The sequence below is a fragment of the Ammospiza caudacuta genome, chromosome 7, assembly GCF_027887145.1.
Source record: "Ammospiza caudacuta isolate bAmmCau1 chromosome 7, bAmmCau1.pri, whole genome shotgun sequence".
Taxonomy (NCBI): domain Eukaryota; kingdom Metazoa; phylum Chordata; class Aves; order Passeriformes; family Passerellidae; genus Ammospiza; species Ammospiza caudacuta.
In genome coordinates this window covers 31,336,381-31,353,897 of record NC_080599.1, presented here as the reverse complement: position 1 = coordinate 31,353,897, position 17,517 = coordinate 31,336,381, and the positions used below count along the sequence as shown (strand labels likewise).

The window sequence follows — 17,517 nt, the reverse complement described above, 5'->3', positions numbered from 1 at the left end:
CTTTGAATATATTCTTACTCATTTTTCAGGTGAATACAAAACAAAAACCCAAGGACCAAATTCAAGTGTTTACTAACCGAAACAGCAGTTCTCAGAATAAGAGCATATGACAAAAAATACATTCATCCTGAGCCTGGCTAACTTGAGAGGAATGCAAGGAAATGTAAAAAAAAATCCTAAAAGACTAAATGAAAATAATTAATTTCTACAAGCAGTAAGACTTAAGGAAGTAAATGGAGCTTTCTTCTTTAGGCTTGGGTTTTCTTGATGCATGATGCATGGATGTTAGAATTAAAATTATAATTCCAATGTAAATTTGAAAAATGGTGATTTAAATTGGGCTTTTTTTAATCCTTAGGAAGGGTGTTTTAACTAAGAAACTATTGTTCAGGCTATATTAAAAGAAATGTGTGTATATATGCATAAATAAATACATTTATGTTCTTTCTTTGTAAGTATAGGAAGGTCTGGAGAGCTCATGGAGCCCAAGAAAGTGAAGAAGTATCCTGATCAAGTCCTTTCAGGGAATTCTGCAGTGACATCAGGTTCCCAATCCTGGTCAGGCTGAAACAAAATTTTGGAACCTGTCTCAAACTAAGGTTAACCTCATGCACATTACAAAGGGAAAATGCAGACACTCACTAAAGAAAAGCTGCTTCTATAATTAGTTCTGTATTTAGATATCTGAAGTTCACCTGTGTTCTGCTTTGCTGTATCAAAGCCCTGCTTGACCTACTGTGTTTCACTCTTGCAGATGAAACAAGTTAGGGGTGCCCTCCTGGCCTGCCCTGTGCTTAAGGATGTCACAGTGCCCAGAAACTGCACTCTCTGGGACTGGTGGAAAAGGACTCCAGCATAACATTCCCAGCTGTAATCACATGCAGTCAGGAGTGGTTCTGACCTTGATTTCCTGGAGCAGGAAGCCATTCTGCATTCAGGTATGGGTTTTGGCCGCTTGCACTGGTGTCACTCCAGGCTGCAATGGCCGCCCTGCACAGGGTGCCTGGCACTGCTGCCACTCTACAGGGGCACCAGACTGCCTGCTCTGCCTCCAGCACCCTCCCTGCTCAGTCACAAGGGACCAGCTCTCTGCTCTCCTGCAGTTTGTCCTGTCAGTATCTGGCCAACAAGAGTGCTCTGTAACTGGGGAGTAATTCAGAGGCTGATCTTTCTGGGGTGCTTGGAGTTCCTGACTCTGAGTCATCCTGCATTTTGCCCTTGGAAGCAGTTTGGAAGGGGGAGCTGTAGCTCTTCTGTCTCTCATTTATTTTTTTTTCCTCTGTCCCCTAGAAACACTTTTGCTCCTTCCTTTCATACTATGCTCACGGTCCTAGCTTCAATCCCTCTAAGAATTTTTCAGCTAAGGCTTAAAATTTCTGCCCTGCTTTGCTGTAAATGAGAGACTCTATTGCTGTAAGATAGTTGTGTCCATTCTTGATTATTGCTACTTTCTACTGCCAAAGCAAAGTGTTCTGGATTACCACTTCTGAATTATGAGGTGAAAGAGGCGTGCTAGTTTAGTGTGAAATTTTGTCTAGTGTTTACATAATTTATTTACCACCAGGACTTTAATGTGCTCTGTAAATTTGAAGTCTCAAATGTGCTGATGAATACAGTTCTGCTTTCAAAAGGTGTGAGAGTGACAAAGGATGTCAGTGCTCTGAAAATGGTCATAAATAGTCTGTCATCTTACACACTCCCATTGTGTTTGTTCCACTCTTGTATCCAAGTGTGGGGGAAGAGGAGCTAATGTGCCAGTTGCAGGAGATGGAGGCAGATATATTGTGTTAGCTCAGCAGCCAAAAATGAACTGCCAGACTAAGAAGCATTTCCTAATATTTGGACTTCTACTAAAGTTTGTTTTTTATAGACGGTAGAAATGCCTCTTTCAGAGCCATCACTTTTTAAAGGCATCTGTTCCCAGCACTTACTAAATGATAGGGCACGCTAATTCTCTGTCTCCTTTGCTTACTCCATGTAGTGAGGTTCCACAAGCCAATGTACTTGATGTGGCAGATGAATGATTTAAGAAAAGATGCTAGATGTGCTTATTTCTTCAGTATCATACCCTTCCCTACCCACAAGTATTTTTACATATGTTATTTTAAAAAATGCACAGGATTGCTAGATTTTTACAAATTTTTAGTAGGCAACTTCATGCATTTTTACTCCCACTGAAAGAAAATGTATTCTGTTTATCATTCTACCTTTGTACAAGGTAAATTGCATGCAAAGATCTTTATGCAGTGAATCAAGTAAGTATTGATTCTCTCATCAGTGGAATCTATGGTCATATTAGACATGTCAAGTCATAAAAAGCAACAATTTTAGTTTGCATTAGATGGCTAATCACTTTTATGTGCTTCTCCTTCGAGAAAAAATGGCTTGTCAAACTCTTAAGGGAAGAATCTTACATTCTTCTATGAATGTGACAGTTACATCTCTTTGGTCTTACTACTTGTACATCACATTGCATAGAAGCTTCTGGGCAGAGTCCTGCACTCCAGGCCTTATCATGAGGCCTTGGCCACGTGTGAAATGACACATTATTTCCAGGGAGCCACAGATTCTGATGGCAGCTCCCCCAGTATGGGTCTGCTTATCTGCAGTGTGGGTACAGACTTCTGACTGGAGTCGAAATGAATCCAATTTTCAAAGGATTATGTAAATTTATTGGAAGTATTAGGATAATTATTAGGCTTCATTAAGAAAATTTAAAAGATTAGATTCTTTTTTTTTGCTGACATTCAGTTTGGACCGTGGCCTGTCTCATAAAATAGAAACCATCACATTTGTTTTCTACATATGAGGAAAAAAAAAGACTGTCACGTTTTTGTTTTCCCATGTTATGCCAATTTTGTGGTAACTACAGAAAGTTTTAGCTATTTTGCTAACATGCTGCTGTTCTTGCCTCCAGCTTCTGAAGACTATGACCCCATAAACCTCCTGTCTGCAGAGATAGCTAATGCTTTAATTGATCATTAGTACACTTTCAAAATGAGTTTCCATCTGCCAAAAGATTAAGTGTCTCAGGGAATTGACTGAGAGCAGTTTCATGCATGGAGGATAAATGCAAGTGCCTTTAAAAAGCACTGCTAGATCACAAATCCTTGAAAAACTTGCTTCTAAAATACTTACAAGGAAAAGTAATAGGAAAGGTTTTTCTCTGCTTTGTTTTGCTCTCAAATTAAGTATTTTTTTATATATCAATGAGAATTTGTTGCCTCATTTTCAAGAACTGAAAAGCGAAACCTCATGAAAATGCTGAATTTAACCTTACAGCAAACCATGCAATTTTTGGCAGCTTTAATTTGCAATGTAAATTTTTTGTTAAATGGGTTCATTTAAACTGTAAATAAAAACACAGGAAAAAAAAAAAGACAATGTTCCAGTAGCTGTACTTAAGAATACTAGGAGAAAAATACTTCCATGTTTTATCATGTGTTTTCACAATTAGTGGGTTTGCTTCTCTATCTGTTTTCTTCAAGCTTTTGCCTTAGTTTATTTGAAAAGATTTTTACAAGTTTCCTGTTGGTTTCTCTCTGCCATTTTTGTACAAGGCACTTTTACCATTGCAATAGCACTTACAGTTGTTATTAGAGAAATGGTAGCTTCTTTCTCAGGTCTCTGAAAAAGTGGTGCTATTTAACTCAGGCAAGGACAGCTCTGGCTGTGTCATTCTGGCTGCATTAGAGCTGGCAGCACTGTTGTATCAGAAAATGTGGGCACTGCAGCAGTGCCAAAGGCAGAGGTGTTGCACTGTTCAGCTGCCACCTTCACTGTGGTTATGGGTTCCTCATCAGTGTTGGTCTTGTGAACCCCAAATGGGCAACTGCAGTGACCCCCTGCACCTCGTAGTGTCCTTCGTGCCTTCTGGAGGATGTGCTTGTAGCACTGCCTGCACTTAGGATCGAGGAGGTGGCAAAGGGGCTGGCATGGAATTGATGGTAAAAGGTACAGATGGATATTCCAAAGTTACTTTTTTCCAAATGTCTGTCTGCTCCTGTGGGAGGATGGATTGTAGAAGAATAAGAGTTAGTGCTGAAGGCAATCTCACCCCTGAGGAGCTGCAGCTGTGCTAATTATGGTATTAGGAACAGGCCTGCCCTTAATAGGCCACAGGTGTATCCAGTGAGTGTTATAAAAGGGTGGGCTGGCAAGTTGAGAGGGAGTTGGAGTTAGTTGGCTGTGCTGTGGAGGAAGGAGTCAGCTGGCTGTGAGGAGCTGCCTGTGAGCTATCATAAAAGAAGGTGTGAAAGTTTTATGGTATGACAATGACATACTCCTTCTCTGATTTGTCACTCAGGTTAGGGAAAAACTGGTCTAAATGCACTATTTGATATATATTCACTAGAGGTTGTTGAAACAATACCTGGCTGAGGCTGTAATTATACTGAATGGGAGGTAAAGGATACTGTTTTTGCAAATAACCCTGGGGAGATTAATCTAACCTATGTATGAAAGGTTGCATTCTGTTTGCCTTGTCAGGCAAAGTGGAGATACTGGTGGCACAATTGTTTTGTGACAGGATGTTGGAGCTGGCTTAATGTAGGCTGACTAAGAAGCGAAGCTTTTCTTTTTTAACTTTATTTGCTGTGTGTTCATGGGGAAGTATTCATTTAGAGAATGTGGCTAAAATTCTATCAAACACTTCAATGCTTGAAGAAATAAAGAGAGGAAATAAGATCTTGACTTTCAATTGTAATAATGCAATATGAAGGCCAGATTGTAACTGTAGATGTTCATTTCAAATTTAAATATTTAGCATTTTCAGTTGTCTGTGAATACACAAAAATTTATTACATTAAAATGGAATTTAGAACTTTGACATGAAGCCGATATTTTCATAGAGTGAAAAATATCAAGCTGACATTATACTGTCTCATTTGATGACTTCCAAATGTCAGAGTGCAGAAACTTATTCATAGGGACCTCTATGTCTTGCGATAGTGTCAATTCAAAAGACATTTACATCGACTTTTTTATTTAAACATGTAAAATGGAATATGCAAAGTGGCAGAGAAGAAGGGGGAAAGACCAGGGCAAGGAAGTTCTTAATAATAGAATGGAGGCACTTCTAAGGCTAATTTCCACCACAGCCTCATTTCTGACAGTGGCCTGGCTGTGCTGCTCCCTCCCAGCATCTTCCTCCTCCCCTGCTCAGCCACCACTTAGTTCTTGTAATTTCAACACAAGTTAGGGGGTTAGAAATCCTGAAAAGTAACTCCTCAGCCCTTGCTTTTAAAAGTGATTTTGTAATAATAGGAGATACTGGATGATTTTGCCTGGGAGTTAATTGATGCCTATATAATTAAGATCAAAGTTACAAGGTGCTTATATAGCTTGAGTTATAAGATCTCAGTATAACTTGATGTATCTATATAACCTGATATCAATATAACCTAAATAATCACTTTTTATATATCTATATAACCTGAATCATAGTTTATTTTATACCTATATAACTTGAATAATAATTTTCATACCTACATAACCTGATATAAATAACTTTTTATGTATTGTAATGGTTAGTATATGGTTAACTAGTTGCTTAATGCTGAATAAACAAAAAAGAAGAAACAGCTTGCCAGGTGGATAGCTTTAGAGATAGGTAAGTATAGTACGAATGAGAAATTGACAAGGGCAAAGCCAATTAGCCACAAAACAAAGAATTTGGGCCAGTCAAGACCAGACAGACCAAGGAACACCATAACTGTGCATGGTCTGATGACAAAGTTGAAAAGTTCAGATGTGAAGAAGACCTTGGAAGCCTTCATCAAAGAGCTCTGGCAAACTGGGGAGGCACAAGTGCAGTGCAAAAGAATGGTCTAACAACCACCATATCACACAATGTAAATTAGTTCTGGAGCCTGTGTGATGATGTTGTAGTGACACGGTGATACCAAGCAGTACTTAATGCGTAAATATCCCACAGCACAGACACGGGTGGGTGAGTTAGGGGGAGGCAGCCCCCTCACCCCCAGTGCTGCAATAAGCAAACACCTGCTATATAGACACTGGTCTATGGGGATTTATTTCCAGCCTGTCTTTCGGCCATCGTAATGGTGCTGTTGGAAATGCACAACCTCGGTGTGAGGGCTGGTAACGGGTTTGAAGCCACAGTAGTTGATTATAAGAAAAATTATTTTGTATTCTAGTAACTTTGCAGGGCTGTGTGTGGCTGCGATCCGTGTACAGCCCAAGGCCGAGCCGGCTCTTCCTCATGTGGGTCAGATCGTCGCACAGCGTTCCGCTGTGAGACAGGGCCGGGCGGACGCAAAGAGTGACAAGGGGCACACGGGGCGGGCCGCACGCAGCGGCCATTTTGTTCCCCTCGCTGCGGCGCGCTCCGGGCCGGCGGCGCCCCCTGGCGGCCATGGTGCAGACCCCGCAGCCGGCGGGGGGCGCGGCGGCGCGCGCCGGCGGCCATGTCGGAGCTGGCTCGGGAGGAGCTGTCGGCGCTCGCCGCCATCTACTGCGAGCCGGGCGCCTGCGAGGTGCTGGCGGCCTCAGGTGATGCGGCCGCGCTCTCTGCCCACAGCCCGGGCTCGCCCGACCAGACCCCGGGAGGAAGCACGGCGGGGCTCAGCACGGGCGCAGTCGCTCGCTGCTGTCGCTTGTCGCGTGTCCCTGCCCCGCCGGTGTCTGTGCTGGCGGCCGCGCTTGGAGCGCGGAGCCCAGCGGGCCCTGCTCGGTCACAGTCAGGGACCTGCTCGGTGCCCTGCGGCCCAGTGCTGGGAGCGGGCTGGCTGCTCTCTAGGAAGACGAGCAAGTGAATCTTGTACGCGTTAGCAAGCCCAGCTGTTGTCTGGTAATAGCGAGTAGGGTACAGCTGTTGCAGTGTCTAAGAAGCATTGGGTTATCTCTGTATTTTTCTGGAGTAAGCTGACTACCTGGGCACTGTGACGTGCCAGATATTACTGCTGCTTCAGCAGGATGTTAGGGCTGTAGGTTTTACAGGGTACTGAGGCTGATATTCGTGTCTGCCGTGGGTGGAATGATCAGGTTTGTAGTACTTGCTGCCTCTAGCTGCTGGATCCTGTAGACAAGGAGTGCAGTAGATGCCTTCATGGTTTGTGCATCAGCCATGGTGGCCACTGATCAGAACATAGTATTAAGAGATGGCTTTTTTTAGTCTGTGCTGTACCGTGCTGTGAAGATGCCCCTTCAACAAGGGAGAATAAATCTCAGTAGTTACAGTGTACGATAGCAGCTCTGTCAGGCTGAATTGTCAGGTAGGATATGCAAGTGTTGGTGTCTAGATCCAGGCCATTAGTAAATTTTGCTTGGTGCCTACCACAGATGTGACAACTCTTAGATACTTGTTGGAGAGAGATACACGTGCACATATAAGGCCAGAATATGCCTATGCTGTGTACCACAGGTCCCCAGTGTGTGGGAGCTCTTGCAGGGTCTGCCCAGCTCCCCCACACAGCGATGGACAGGGAGCAGCTTCCTGCAGTGCAGTCATGGGGAATGCTGCTGGAGATGGATGCAGTGGTCAGATTTTGTCTGCACATGCATGTATTCAGCCCTAAAGAACTGAGATGGATAAGGAGAGTTTTTTTACTGTGAGGGTGACTGAGTGCTGGAGGCTGCAAGGAGAGCTTGTGGAGTCTCCCTCACTGGAGATATTCCGAATGTCTGCACATTGTCCTGGGCAGTTGTCCTGTTGTAGTGACTGGGCTTGAGGGGAGAGGTTGGATGAAGGCATTAGTGTCTGTAGGGAGCACAATTGACCACAGTAATCTAAAACTACCAATTTTCTATCTAGATACACGACACACCTCCTGCTCCAGTGCAGGCATGTAATTCTGCCATTTAATTCTTTTAAATTGGTATTTAGGCTTGTATTTTTGAAATGTGATTGATGAAATGTTTCAACTGAGCTTTTTTTTAAGTGAAAATTCCAAGAATGTTATTTTGGGCATAGTTTGAAAAAGCAGTATCCAGGCTTATCAGATGTTAATTTAAAAAAAAGTGAGTATATCCGAGCATTGCATATACACATCTGTTCCTCCAAATCTGTTGGAAAATGTAGGCACATTCTTCTCTGTGCTTCATATATGGAAAAATGATTTGGTGTTTATAAGTTACTAGAATCTAAAAGGTTTAAAATCCTTCCTGGACATAAAGTGAGGTGCCACAAGTGCACAATGGGAGTAGACTATTTTATTTATATTGTTATGTGATGTTGGAGGGCCTCTAACCAGGCCCTGTGTTCATGATATGGTAGGATCAGGTATATTTGATTGGTTTACATCGTTCTGCTGGAATTGGAAAGATTATTTTACAACAATGGTTATTTGTATTTTTCTTACTCTTGGAATTTACTTGTTGGAGCTGTAGAATCTCTAGTCAGTTTACAATTGACTTGCACTCCAGTCATTAGATTACATTTGCTTTAGCTCTTCAAACCATGTAAGTTGTCATTGACCAGTGGTGCACAGACATAACTTCCAGGAAGACTGTTATGTTATGCAATCTCTAAGACATTAAGAGTAATTTGTGTGTAGATCCATGGGATCAAAAAGGAGGCCATTGGGGATTCGTGGTTTTGAGAAATGTGAGAGAATGCTTTTACACGTCTCTTAGTATGGTAAAAACTTTGGCTTTTTGGAATTTAAAAATGAAGTATTCAGAATGTAAAATGTGTTTTTATCAAAACCAATGTGTGGATGAATTTAAATAAACTAATTACACTGTATCTTTTTTACCTTACATATCTATTTGCGAAGATTAGTGTTACAGATAGAAATCCATAATTTAATTGTTAATCTGTTCTCTTTTGGTCTGTTCACCAAGCTTGCTATAAAAATATGTGTAGATATTCTAAGCTTGTACGTTAGTAGGTGCCATTTTCTGAATTTAAAAATAGACTGCATGTGTTGCATAAAATGCCTTTGGGCAGGAGAGGAGGGGGATATCTGTCTGGTTGACATGGAACATAAGAAAAAATCTGAAGTATGCTAGAGCTAAATATACTGATAAGCATGCAGCTATGGGGGGAAATGAGTTAAAATGTATTGAGTTTGGTCTGATTAGCACATTAAATGCCAGCAGAACAGTCATACCCAAGCTTTTATTTCAGAAATAACCATCATGTTGCTGTGAAGACAACTCGGCCCTTGTAGCATGTGCAAACAAAGGAAATATTTCTTTGGAGCCAGGTTGCGTGGGGCGCCGCTGCTTTGCTCTTTGTTCTGCCACTGTCTGCAGCACTGGTGCAGAAAATGGATGCTGCAAGGTTTAGTTAAACTTAGATGCTGTAGCCCTGCACAGGTCTTGAACTGATTCTGCTTTCTAAAAAAGTAAAGTCTGAAGCAGATGTAAATGAGCACGGCTGGGCTTTTCCTGATGGCTCAGGGTGATACACCTTGGGATGCGAGGCTGTTCTGCCTCCTTCAGATTAGCTCATCATAAGGAGAGGTGTGGGATTTTTGCAGGTTTAAGAATAGGATCACTGCAGCAGGAGGCCCTTGTCGGAGGGGCAGGGTTGGCCTGTCTATCCCTCTGTTCCTTCTGAGTTGGTGAGGTCTGTTGTGACAAGCTAGGGGAAAAATCCTAGGAGGATTATCAGAAAGGTAACATGTATTTCTGTCACTGTAATTAAGCTGGTGATAGAGCAGTATTTTTCAATTTATATAGGCTGTGCATTTAAAATCTGGTGGCAACATAGTTGAAAACAAAGTGATGCTCAGGCAGGATTCAATAGTGCTGGCCCCATTCAGGCAGGTGCCAGGTGGGGCTGCCCTGAGTGGGGGCAGCTGAGGGGCATGGGGCAGCAGCACTGTCTGGTGCAGTGGCTGTGTGTGCAGACAGCTCCGTGCTGGGGCCTCCAGGACACGCAGGGCGGGTTTGCTGCCTGTGCCTGTGATTGTGTGTGCTGAGCCTAGTGTAATGGCAGAGGAGCCACTGCTGCTGGCACCCAGGAAGAAACACTTGTTAGGGCATGAGAAAACAGAAATTAGGAGTGGGATGGCTTGAGGTCCTCCTCAGTAACTGCTGGCCATGTGCAAGGGTCTTCTTCCAAGGCTGGTGTTTTTCTGAGGAATGCATTTGTCTTAAAAGTAGTCTGAAACCTTTGATAGGGACTTGGAGGATAGAAGATAAAGAGTCATTTCCTGTTGTCTGGAAATGACTCTTTTGACATGTGGTGCCTGTAAATATGGGCACGGTTGGGTGTGATTCCATTGAATTCACTGGAATTGCATCTACTGCTTTCACCACTGGATTTGACTTGGAGACTTCTTCATAGTACTGCTAGAATTTGATTATTGGGTTTGGAGGTATGCGGATTTTATTTTGTGACTTCTCTGACCTTGAGAGTTTTTTGTATGACCCAGGAAGAAGGTTTGAAAACAAGCCCTTGGATAAGCTTTCTAAAGTACTTCTGTCTGTCCAAGTCACTTTTAGATTCTTTCACTTTTTAGTAGATTTCAGATATAAAATCATACATTTCATGTGAGAGGCACTGTGAGAGGTTGGTTAGTGGCATCAGTAATACTAATCAAACATAATTCATCTGACTGTCATGTAAAGGAAGGTAAGGTAGGGTAGAGGGGGAAGAGTGCAAGTCACTTCAAAAGACCTGCTCTGAAGCTCAGCTCTCCTCTAATCTGCCTTTCAAATCTGGCTTCTTCTGCCCTCATAGAGTGAAACAACCTGACATTTTAGCAATTTTTGAAAGAAAAGGAGTGAAGTGTTTAGAATGCATCAAAGGGGTGAAGCAGAGAACATCTGAAGAAGATCATCTTTTGTCTGATTGATACCCTCTTACTTCATGGCAGAGGAGTGAAAGAAAGGTCTTTGTCCGTACTTTGTCAAGTTTTGTATTGTTTTTCTGTGAGACTTCTAGTTAAGGTTTTATTTCATTAAATGAAATACTGTATATAACTTTAATATTAAGCATCTTTGCATCTTTGATTGTGTGATTTATCAGGATGATGTGATCTTCAGCCTTTCCTGCTGCATACTGAGTGTATCCTTTCCACTCTGAAAATAATTCTATTCTTAAGTAGCCCTACAACAGATTTGAGCAGCTATGAAGATAATAAACATACATTCATAGGAGTACATGCATAATTAGATATGTATTATCTAGGGTCAGGTGTCCAACAGAGATGGTTTCCTTATGTCAGTCCAACTGTTGTAGAGGAGTTGGCAGAAAAGATTTAAGTGTATTTTCTCTGCAAGTTGTGGGGGACAAAGAATCCGGCTTGTTTCTTTCCAAGTCTCTGCTTAGTGTGGAAATGCTTTTGAATGATTGTCTTAAAAAATAGCTGGTGCAAGTCTGTTTGCCTTGCATTAGTATTGATATTGGAAGCCTTACAGATTTCTGTAGGAGTAAACTTAGGGCAGTGCTGAGTCCATCCAGAAAAGTCTCTATTTTCAGTTGCCCTTGCTTTTGCTGTTGAGCTGTGGAAGCTGAGTTATGTGTTTGAGAGAGACAGTTCTTTATTACTGGCTTGTCTAGACTTTGAAAGAGCCAAAAGGTGTGAATGCTTTTTAGAATGTGTTAATAACTTTTCTTCTACTATGTTATAGAAGTGTTTCATTTCAGGATTGCCTGCAGGTATAGCTTGAGCCATTGGCTGCAAGCCCCCACCCTGCAGAAAAAAAAAATCACCCCCTCTTATTTTATAGGAAATGTGAATTATTTGAGTTGAATTGTTAAAGAAAATAACATGATTTAGTGATATATATGTATTTCAACTTCAAGCAAACTATTAATGTTGGGATTTTTTTCTATTTTCCAGAGACGCATGGAATCTCATTTAGAATTCAAATCGCTGTGAAAGAAGTGCTGGATACAGATGTACTTTTAAAGCTGTTTTTTCATTTACCAGTCAATTACCCATCAACTGTACCAGATATTTCTGTTACCTCAGACCAGCTTACAAGGGCCCAGTGTGTGGATGTGAGAGAGAAATTACTTGAAGAAGCCAAGCAGCATCTTTCTGAGCCCATGGTACACAACCTGATTCTTTGGGTACAGCAGCATCTTCAAGATGTCATTAAGCAATCAGCAACAGTTTGCAATGAAAAAACTACTTTGTCAAAGGGAACAGAAGATGGTATCTGGATGCTCCTTTTGCATTTAGATCACATGAGAGCAAAGGCAAAATATGTGAAAACTGTGGAAAAATGGGCTTCAGATCTAAGGCTGACTGGAAGACTGATGTTCATGGGCAAGATAATATTGATTCTTCTTCAGGGTGACAGGAACAGCATTAAGGTGCAGGAACAATGAATGCTGACTAGTTGTATTGATTTACCACTGAAACCTCTGTGTCTGAATATTTTGTGTGTGTTTTTCTAAGATTAACAATTTTGGAAGCAAATTGATCATTATGAGAGTAGGAAGACCCAGCGACTTTATTCTGTATTTAGGAAAAAGGTGTTCTGTTCTGTCTACAGTGATACCTGTAGACCTGTGGCCTGTATTGCTTTGCTTGCCATTAGAACTATACCCTATATACCCCATATCCCTTTGTTACCTGACCTTAATATGCCTAGATTCAGTTTCCTATATTTCCCTAATGCCCCAGAAAGTGGAAAAGTTTTTGGTGAGGAATTAGTAACAGACAAATTTCTAACTCATTATTAACTGTCTCTTTCCTTAAAACCACATGGTATTCCTAGTGCATGCCTGGGCTTTGGAATTCTTGTCTGTACATACAAACTCCCGCTGCTTTAGATGAGCTTTTGTGGTGATGTTGGAGGAGAATGTTTTGGCTTTTCTAACTCCTGTTCTCTTAATCAGTTAGGCCTGCTTAACTTAAAGCTGATGAATAGAAGCAGTTGTGCACTTTTTGGCATGGGCACTTTCAAAGTTTGATTGCAGTGTTTTAAAAAAGAATACATTTTGAGTGAGCTTTTGCATTTGACTAAACTTTGGAAATACTAGGTGACATTTAATATTTTGGGATTTCTTTTTGTCATTTAGGAGTACTTGATTCTTCAGAAAACTTCTAAGGTGGATGTGAACTCAAGTGGAAAGAAATGCAAAGAGAAAATGATGAGAGTACTGTGTGAGACAGAACTACAGTCCCAGCATAAAAGGTATAATTTAGTACTGTTGTGGGTAGAAAAGTAACAGAATTGATAATAACATTCTGACAAATCCAGGCATATTCATGAGTTTCCCTTTTACAATGTAGGTTTCAGATGTTTGAAGTCAAAGAATATTCAGCACTGGAGGAGCTACAAAAGGAATTTGAAACTGCAGGACTTACAACTCTTTTCTCTGAGTTTGTGCCTCCTCTCTTAAAGTAAAATTAGAAGAAACCACTGGACCTCTGACCAAAGCAGTAGACTGCAGATGCAGATGGAAGATAGAAGGACTAATGTGGCAAAACAATCTTGAAGCTTTTCTGCAAGAAATACCAGTAGTAGTCAATCTTTTGCAAGAAAAAGGCAATTAATACCTTAAGAACTGATTGTTTTTTGACATGAATGTCAAAAAATTGTGATGTTGATTGTAATAATTGCATGGCAAGCATGAGAGACTGGGAAGAAATAATGCTAAAAAATAGTCTTCTAGTCAGACTCTGTTTTATAGTCCCTGTTTGCAGTGCTCTGTTTCCTCTCTCATGGTAGAATGTGTCAATAATGGCTTGTTAGAACACGTGATTAATTTTGCTTTGGAAGACTGTATGAAGATATTTCCATAAAAACATAGCAAACACACATTTAAATATGTGAGGACAGCATATACTTAATGTCCCTTAGGAGTTCATATGCTAATTTTTCATTCTCCCTTTAATTGATTACAAACACTAGATGGTTGATTTGAAGAAAAAGCTCATGTCACTTGAGGCCTGAAAAAAACTTAGAAGCGTCTTTTTGAATATTAGTTTTCATTCTAAAATTTATAAAAACACCCACATAGAGGATTTAAATTGATGAAAAGCTGAGGTAGAGCCAATTGTAATATTTTCTTTGGTAGTTTACAGATGTCTTTTTGCACTTTATCTGGTTTTACTGTCTGTGCAGCTTCAGGTATCTTGATTGAATTAAACTGTTGGAGCAGTATATATGCAGACTTTAGTCTTCCATCTTTCAAGGCTTCTGCCAAGTTGTTTTTGTTTGTTTATTTGGGTTTTTTTTGATTGGTCACTGGCCTTGGCCAACCTGTAAATTTTTTTTATCAGTAGTTTGTGCTTTATATCTGTATAATGTTACAAATTATATGCATAATTTTATGAATTGTGCAAGTTCTGTTTACCTAGGGAGGATTGGATACTTATTTATTACAATTATTAATGTGTATCCTTTGGTTTCTATTTTACCTGAAACCATTCTCTACAAGACTAGATAAATTATCCAGTAATAAAAATTTTGCAATCATGATTTTCTTAGTAGCTGGCACTGCCATTTGCCATTTCAATTGGCTTTAGCATGTAGCTAAACATGTGCTTTACTGCTCTCTAAAATTCATTCTCAGAAGCCAAATGTCTCATGTATTCTGTAATTAAACAGATTTGATCAATTCAGTATAAACTAATTTATTTCCATTGTTCTGGGGGAAGACCAGAACTATTTGTTTAGTTCCGAAAGTGTGGTTTGGCAAATCATTATGTAAGATCTGATTTCCTGTTTCATGCTCAGCCCATGAGATCATACCTCTTCCTTTATATATTCTAGAGAAGTAACTAAAGCAGACTAGGAAGGTTTTTATATTTTACTCCTTGAGATATCAGATGCATAAAGGGTTCTGTATTGTTTGTGAGTCTCTGAAGTTTTTCAGGAGTTTGGTGATTTTTCTCATATAGAGTGTCTCAAATATGTATGTTGCATGTTATTTTATGCACTGATGCAAATTTACTGAGATAGTAGCAGAGTTCTTCTTAGTGAGTATTTCATGTTTACCACATACAGTACTTCAGGCTCAGAAGAAGAGAGACTGGGTTGAACAGGTTTTACAAATCTGTTCTATGTTATTTTGAAATTGCTTCCTGAGGGACAGGAAATCTAATTTTCTATCATTTTAAGTGCATGTGAAGATGAATCCTCACTTTTACAAGGAAGAATAAAACACAGAAGTATCATTAAAATAACATGTATTTTAAATTACAGTTTCCAGAATCAAGTTGTTCTCAGGTGTTGAAAAATTATATGTCAGTGCAGTATAAAGTTTTGAAAAGCTGCAGGGAGTCTCTCCTTCTACTGTGACACATCTGACAAATATCAAACTCAAGACCTATGCCTGTACAGCATAAGGAAACATAATCAGTATCTCTGTGCAAAACTAAATTGTTAAGATTTTGCATTGTGAATCTGCTGATTTTTGGAATCAGGTTGAATGGCATTACCTGCTTGTGTGATCTCAAAATGCATGTGACTTCAAAATAATTGAGCCATAAGTTGGGGTGATCATCTTTCTTGCAAGATTAGATGCAGACTTACTAAAGTTTTCCTCTCTTCTAGAAAAGCCATTTGTGGTGTCAGTGGCTGCCAGTTGCACTTGAATATAAACACATGTATTTTTTGAGTTTTACTGCCTGATGCCTTCCTGGTCAACTGTTTGGCCAGAGCTGGCATTGGAACAGCCAATTAAAAAGAAAAAGTTAATAATTGGGTAAGTTGCAGCTCTCTCCTGATGTGCGCTCATCTTCCTGCCAAATGAAGCTGTAAGAAGCTGGATGATTTCTGTGTTTTAGGAGATGGAAAATGTAGTTTTTACAATGGATTTTTACCGTAGTTAAATTTGTTACTCGCTAGCTCACACTGGACAAATCCACAAGTTCACTGTAGGAAAGGACTACAGTTTATAGGTTGGTTTGATGTGCCTCAGGAAAATTACAAATCTGATCAGCTTGATACAGTTCAGACAGCAGAGAACATGAGAACTGATGTCAGTCTGATTCTGTTAAAGCAAATGCTCTTGCCTACCTATCAATCAGTCACTTATTTTGAAGGGTAGGAGGATATCTTCTGTTCAGACAAGTAAACAATATTTTTAAAGGCTGTTCTTCTGGAAGGATGTTGCAGCTGTCTGTTAACTGATGGTTTGTTTGCATTCATTGTAAAAAGAGATGAGCTAGCCTGTGAACCTCTGGGGCACAAAAATCATCAGAATGGGTCCTGTGGTGCATGTTTTGCCTTCCAAGGGAGTTGAGGCAGACACAGAAGAACAAAATACACAGATACAGAAGAATAAGAAGCAAAGAAAAAAATGCATCACTGTGTAAAAAGTTAGTGAAGAGGATGTAACTATTGGAATCTGTCAATTCATTTGCAAGGAAGAAGAAATCCACAAATTAAAGGTGGTTTAACAAATGAGAAGCTAGCATTCTTGTGGGTGTGATGTTATAAACAGTTCTTCAAACAGCATGGTCAGTAAGGCCTTGTTTCCTGTGGCCTTGCTAGTTTCTAAGCTATAGCACACATGAAGCCTTCACTGCAGGAGATACATTCCTGATGGTGTTCTCCAGGTGGGTTTCCCTGTGCCTGGTATTGATTGTGCATAAATTGATTATTTCTTGCATAAATCTTTAATGGATGAAAAGCATTTTTTCACCTGTTACCTTCTTCATCAAAGTTGTAGGTACTTGGTTTCTTTCAGGTTGTTAACCTTTCGTTTTAATTGAAATTACTTAAATTCAGAAGTTCTAGGAAAACTTTGTAGTAATAATATGCTTGCTTCTGTATGGACAGCACAGATGTATAATCATAGTTTCCTTTAAAAATCAGGCTAAAATGAAAGATGTTGCAATAGGAATGACAACTTGAAGAATCAAGTTTTTTAGGATAAAACAGGTTTTTTGGTCTTTTTGAATACCTTGGCTTATTAAGTATGAAGAAAACAAAAAATAGGTTGAGGAAACAAGAACAATCCTGAGGGGGGAGATAAATGGAGGACATCAGTATTGGGAATTCACCTGGTTTTCATGCTTAGTCTCAGTAATTCTTCCCTCCACCACCCCTAAATTTGTTATTTGATATTACAGGGAGGACAGGACACTGTAAGAACTCATACATGAAAATCCTTGACACAATCAATTAAAAATAAATGAAAGTAGATTTGATTGTTTTGTGGATCAGGCTGATTTTTGTGGTTTTGTAGTTACATCTCATTTTCCTATAATAAGAGCATTTGTCTCTTGCTTCTGGTGTGAACGACCCACAAAACCCACTGAGATGAGTATAAATTATATGCAGAGGTAATGTAATGAGCCTTAAGAAACTTCATAGTGGAAAAAATATTTTGTTTACGTTGTTTCTTTTAAAAATAGTTTAATAAACCCTACATATGGATGATTTAAAGCCTCTAGTGTCCCTTGATTTGTTTAGCTTTATCTGTGAAAACACAAACATAACCATGCTATAGTACGTTTGAAATAAGATGATGAAATGTTGCATTCACTATATTTCTGCCAGAGTTTGGGACTGAAATTGCTTATATTATGAAATAGTGCAACTGCTGGAATCAACTTTAATATATCTTATAGTAGTAGTAAGCATTATCTTCCTGTCTTTTTGTGTATAACACATGCAACACTGGCAGCACTC

At 39.9% G+C, this 17,517-nt stretch overlaps 1 protein-coding gene across 1 annotated transcript; it reads left to right on the top strand.

Annotated features, from left to right (window-relative positions):
• Positions 1–6,428: 6,428 nt before the first annotated feature.
• RWDD3 (RWD domain containing 3) lies at positions 6,429–17,271 on the top strand. Its single transcript, XM_058808657.1, has 4 exons — positions 6,429–6,513; positions 11,760–12,238; positions 12,950–13,065; positions 13,164–17,271. Exons 1-4 carry the CDS (start codon positions 6,429–6,431, stop codon positions 13,276–13,278), a joined length of 795 nt encoding a protein of 264 aa, XP_058664640.1. The 3' UTR covers positions 13,279–17,271.
• The last annotated feature ends 246 nt before the right edge of the window (positions 17,272–17,517 follow it).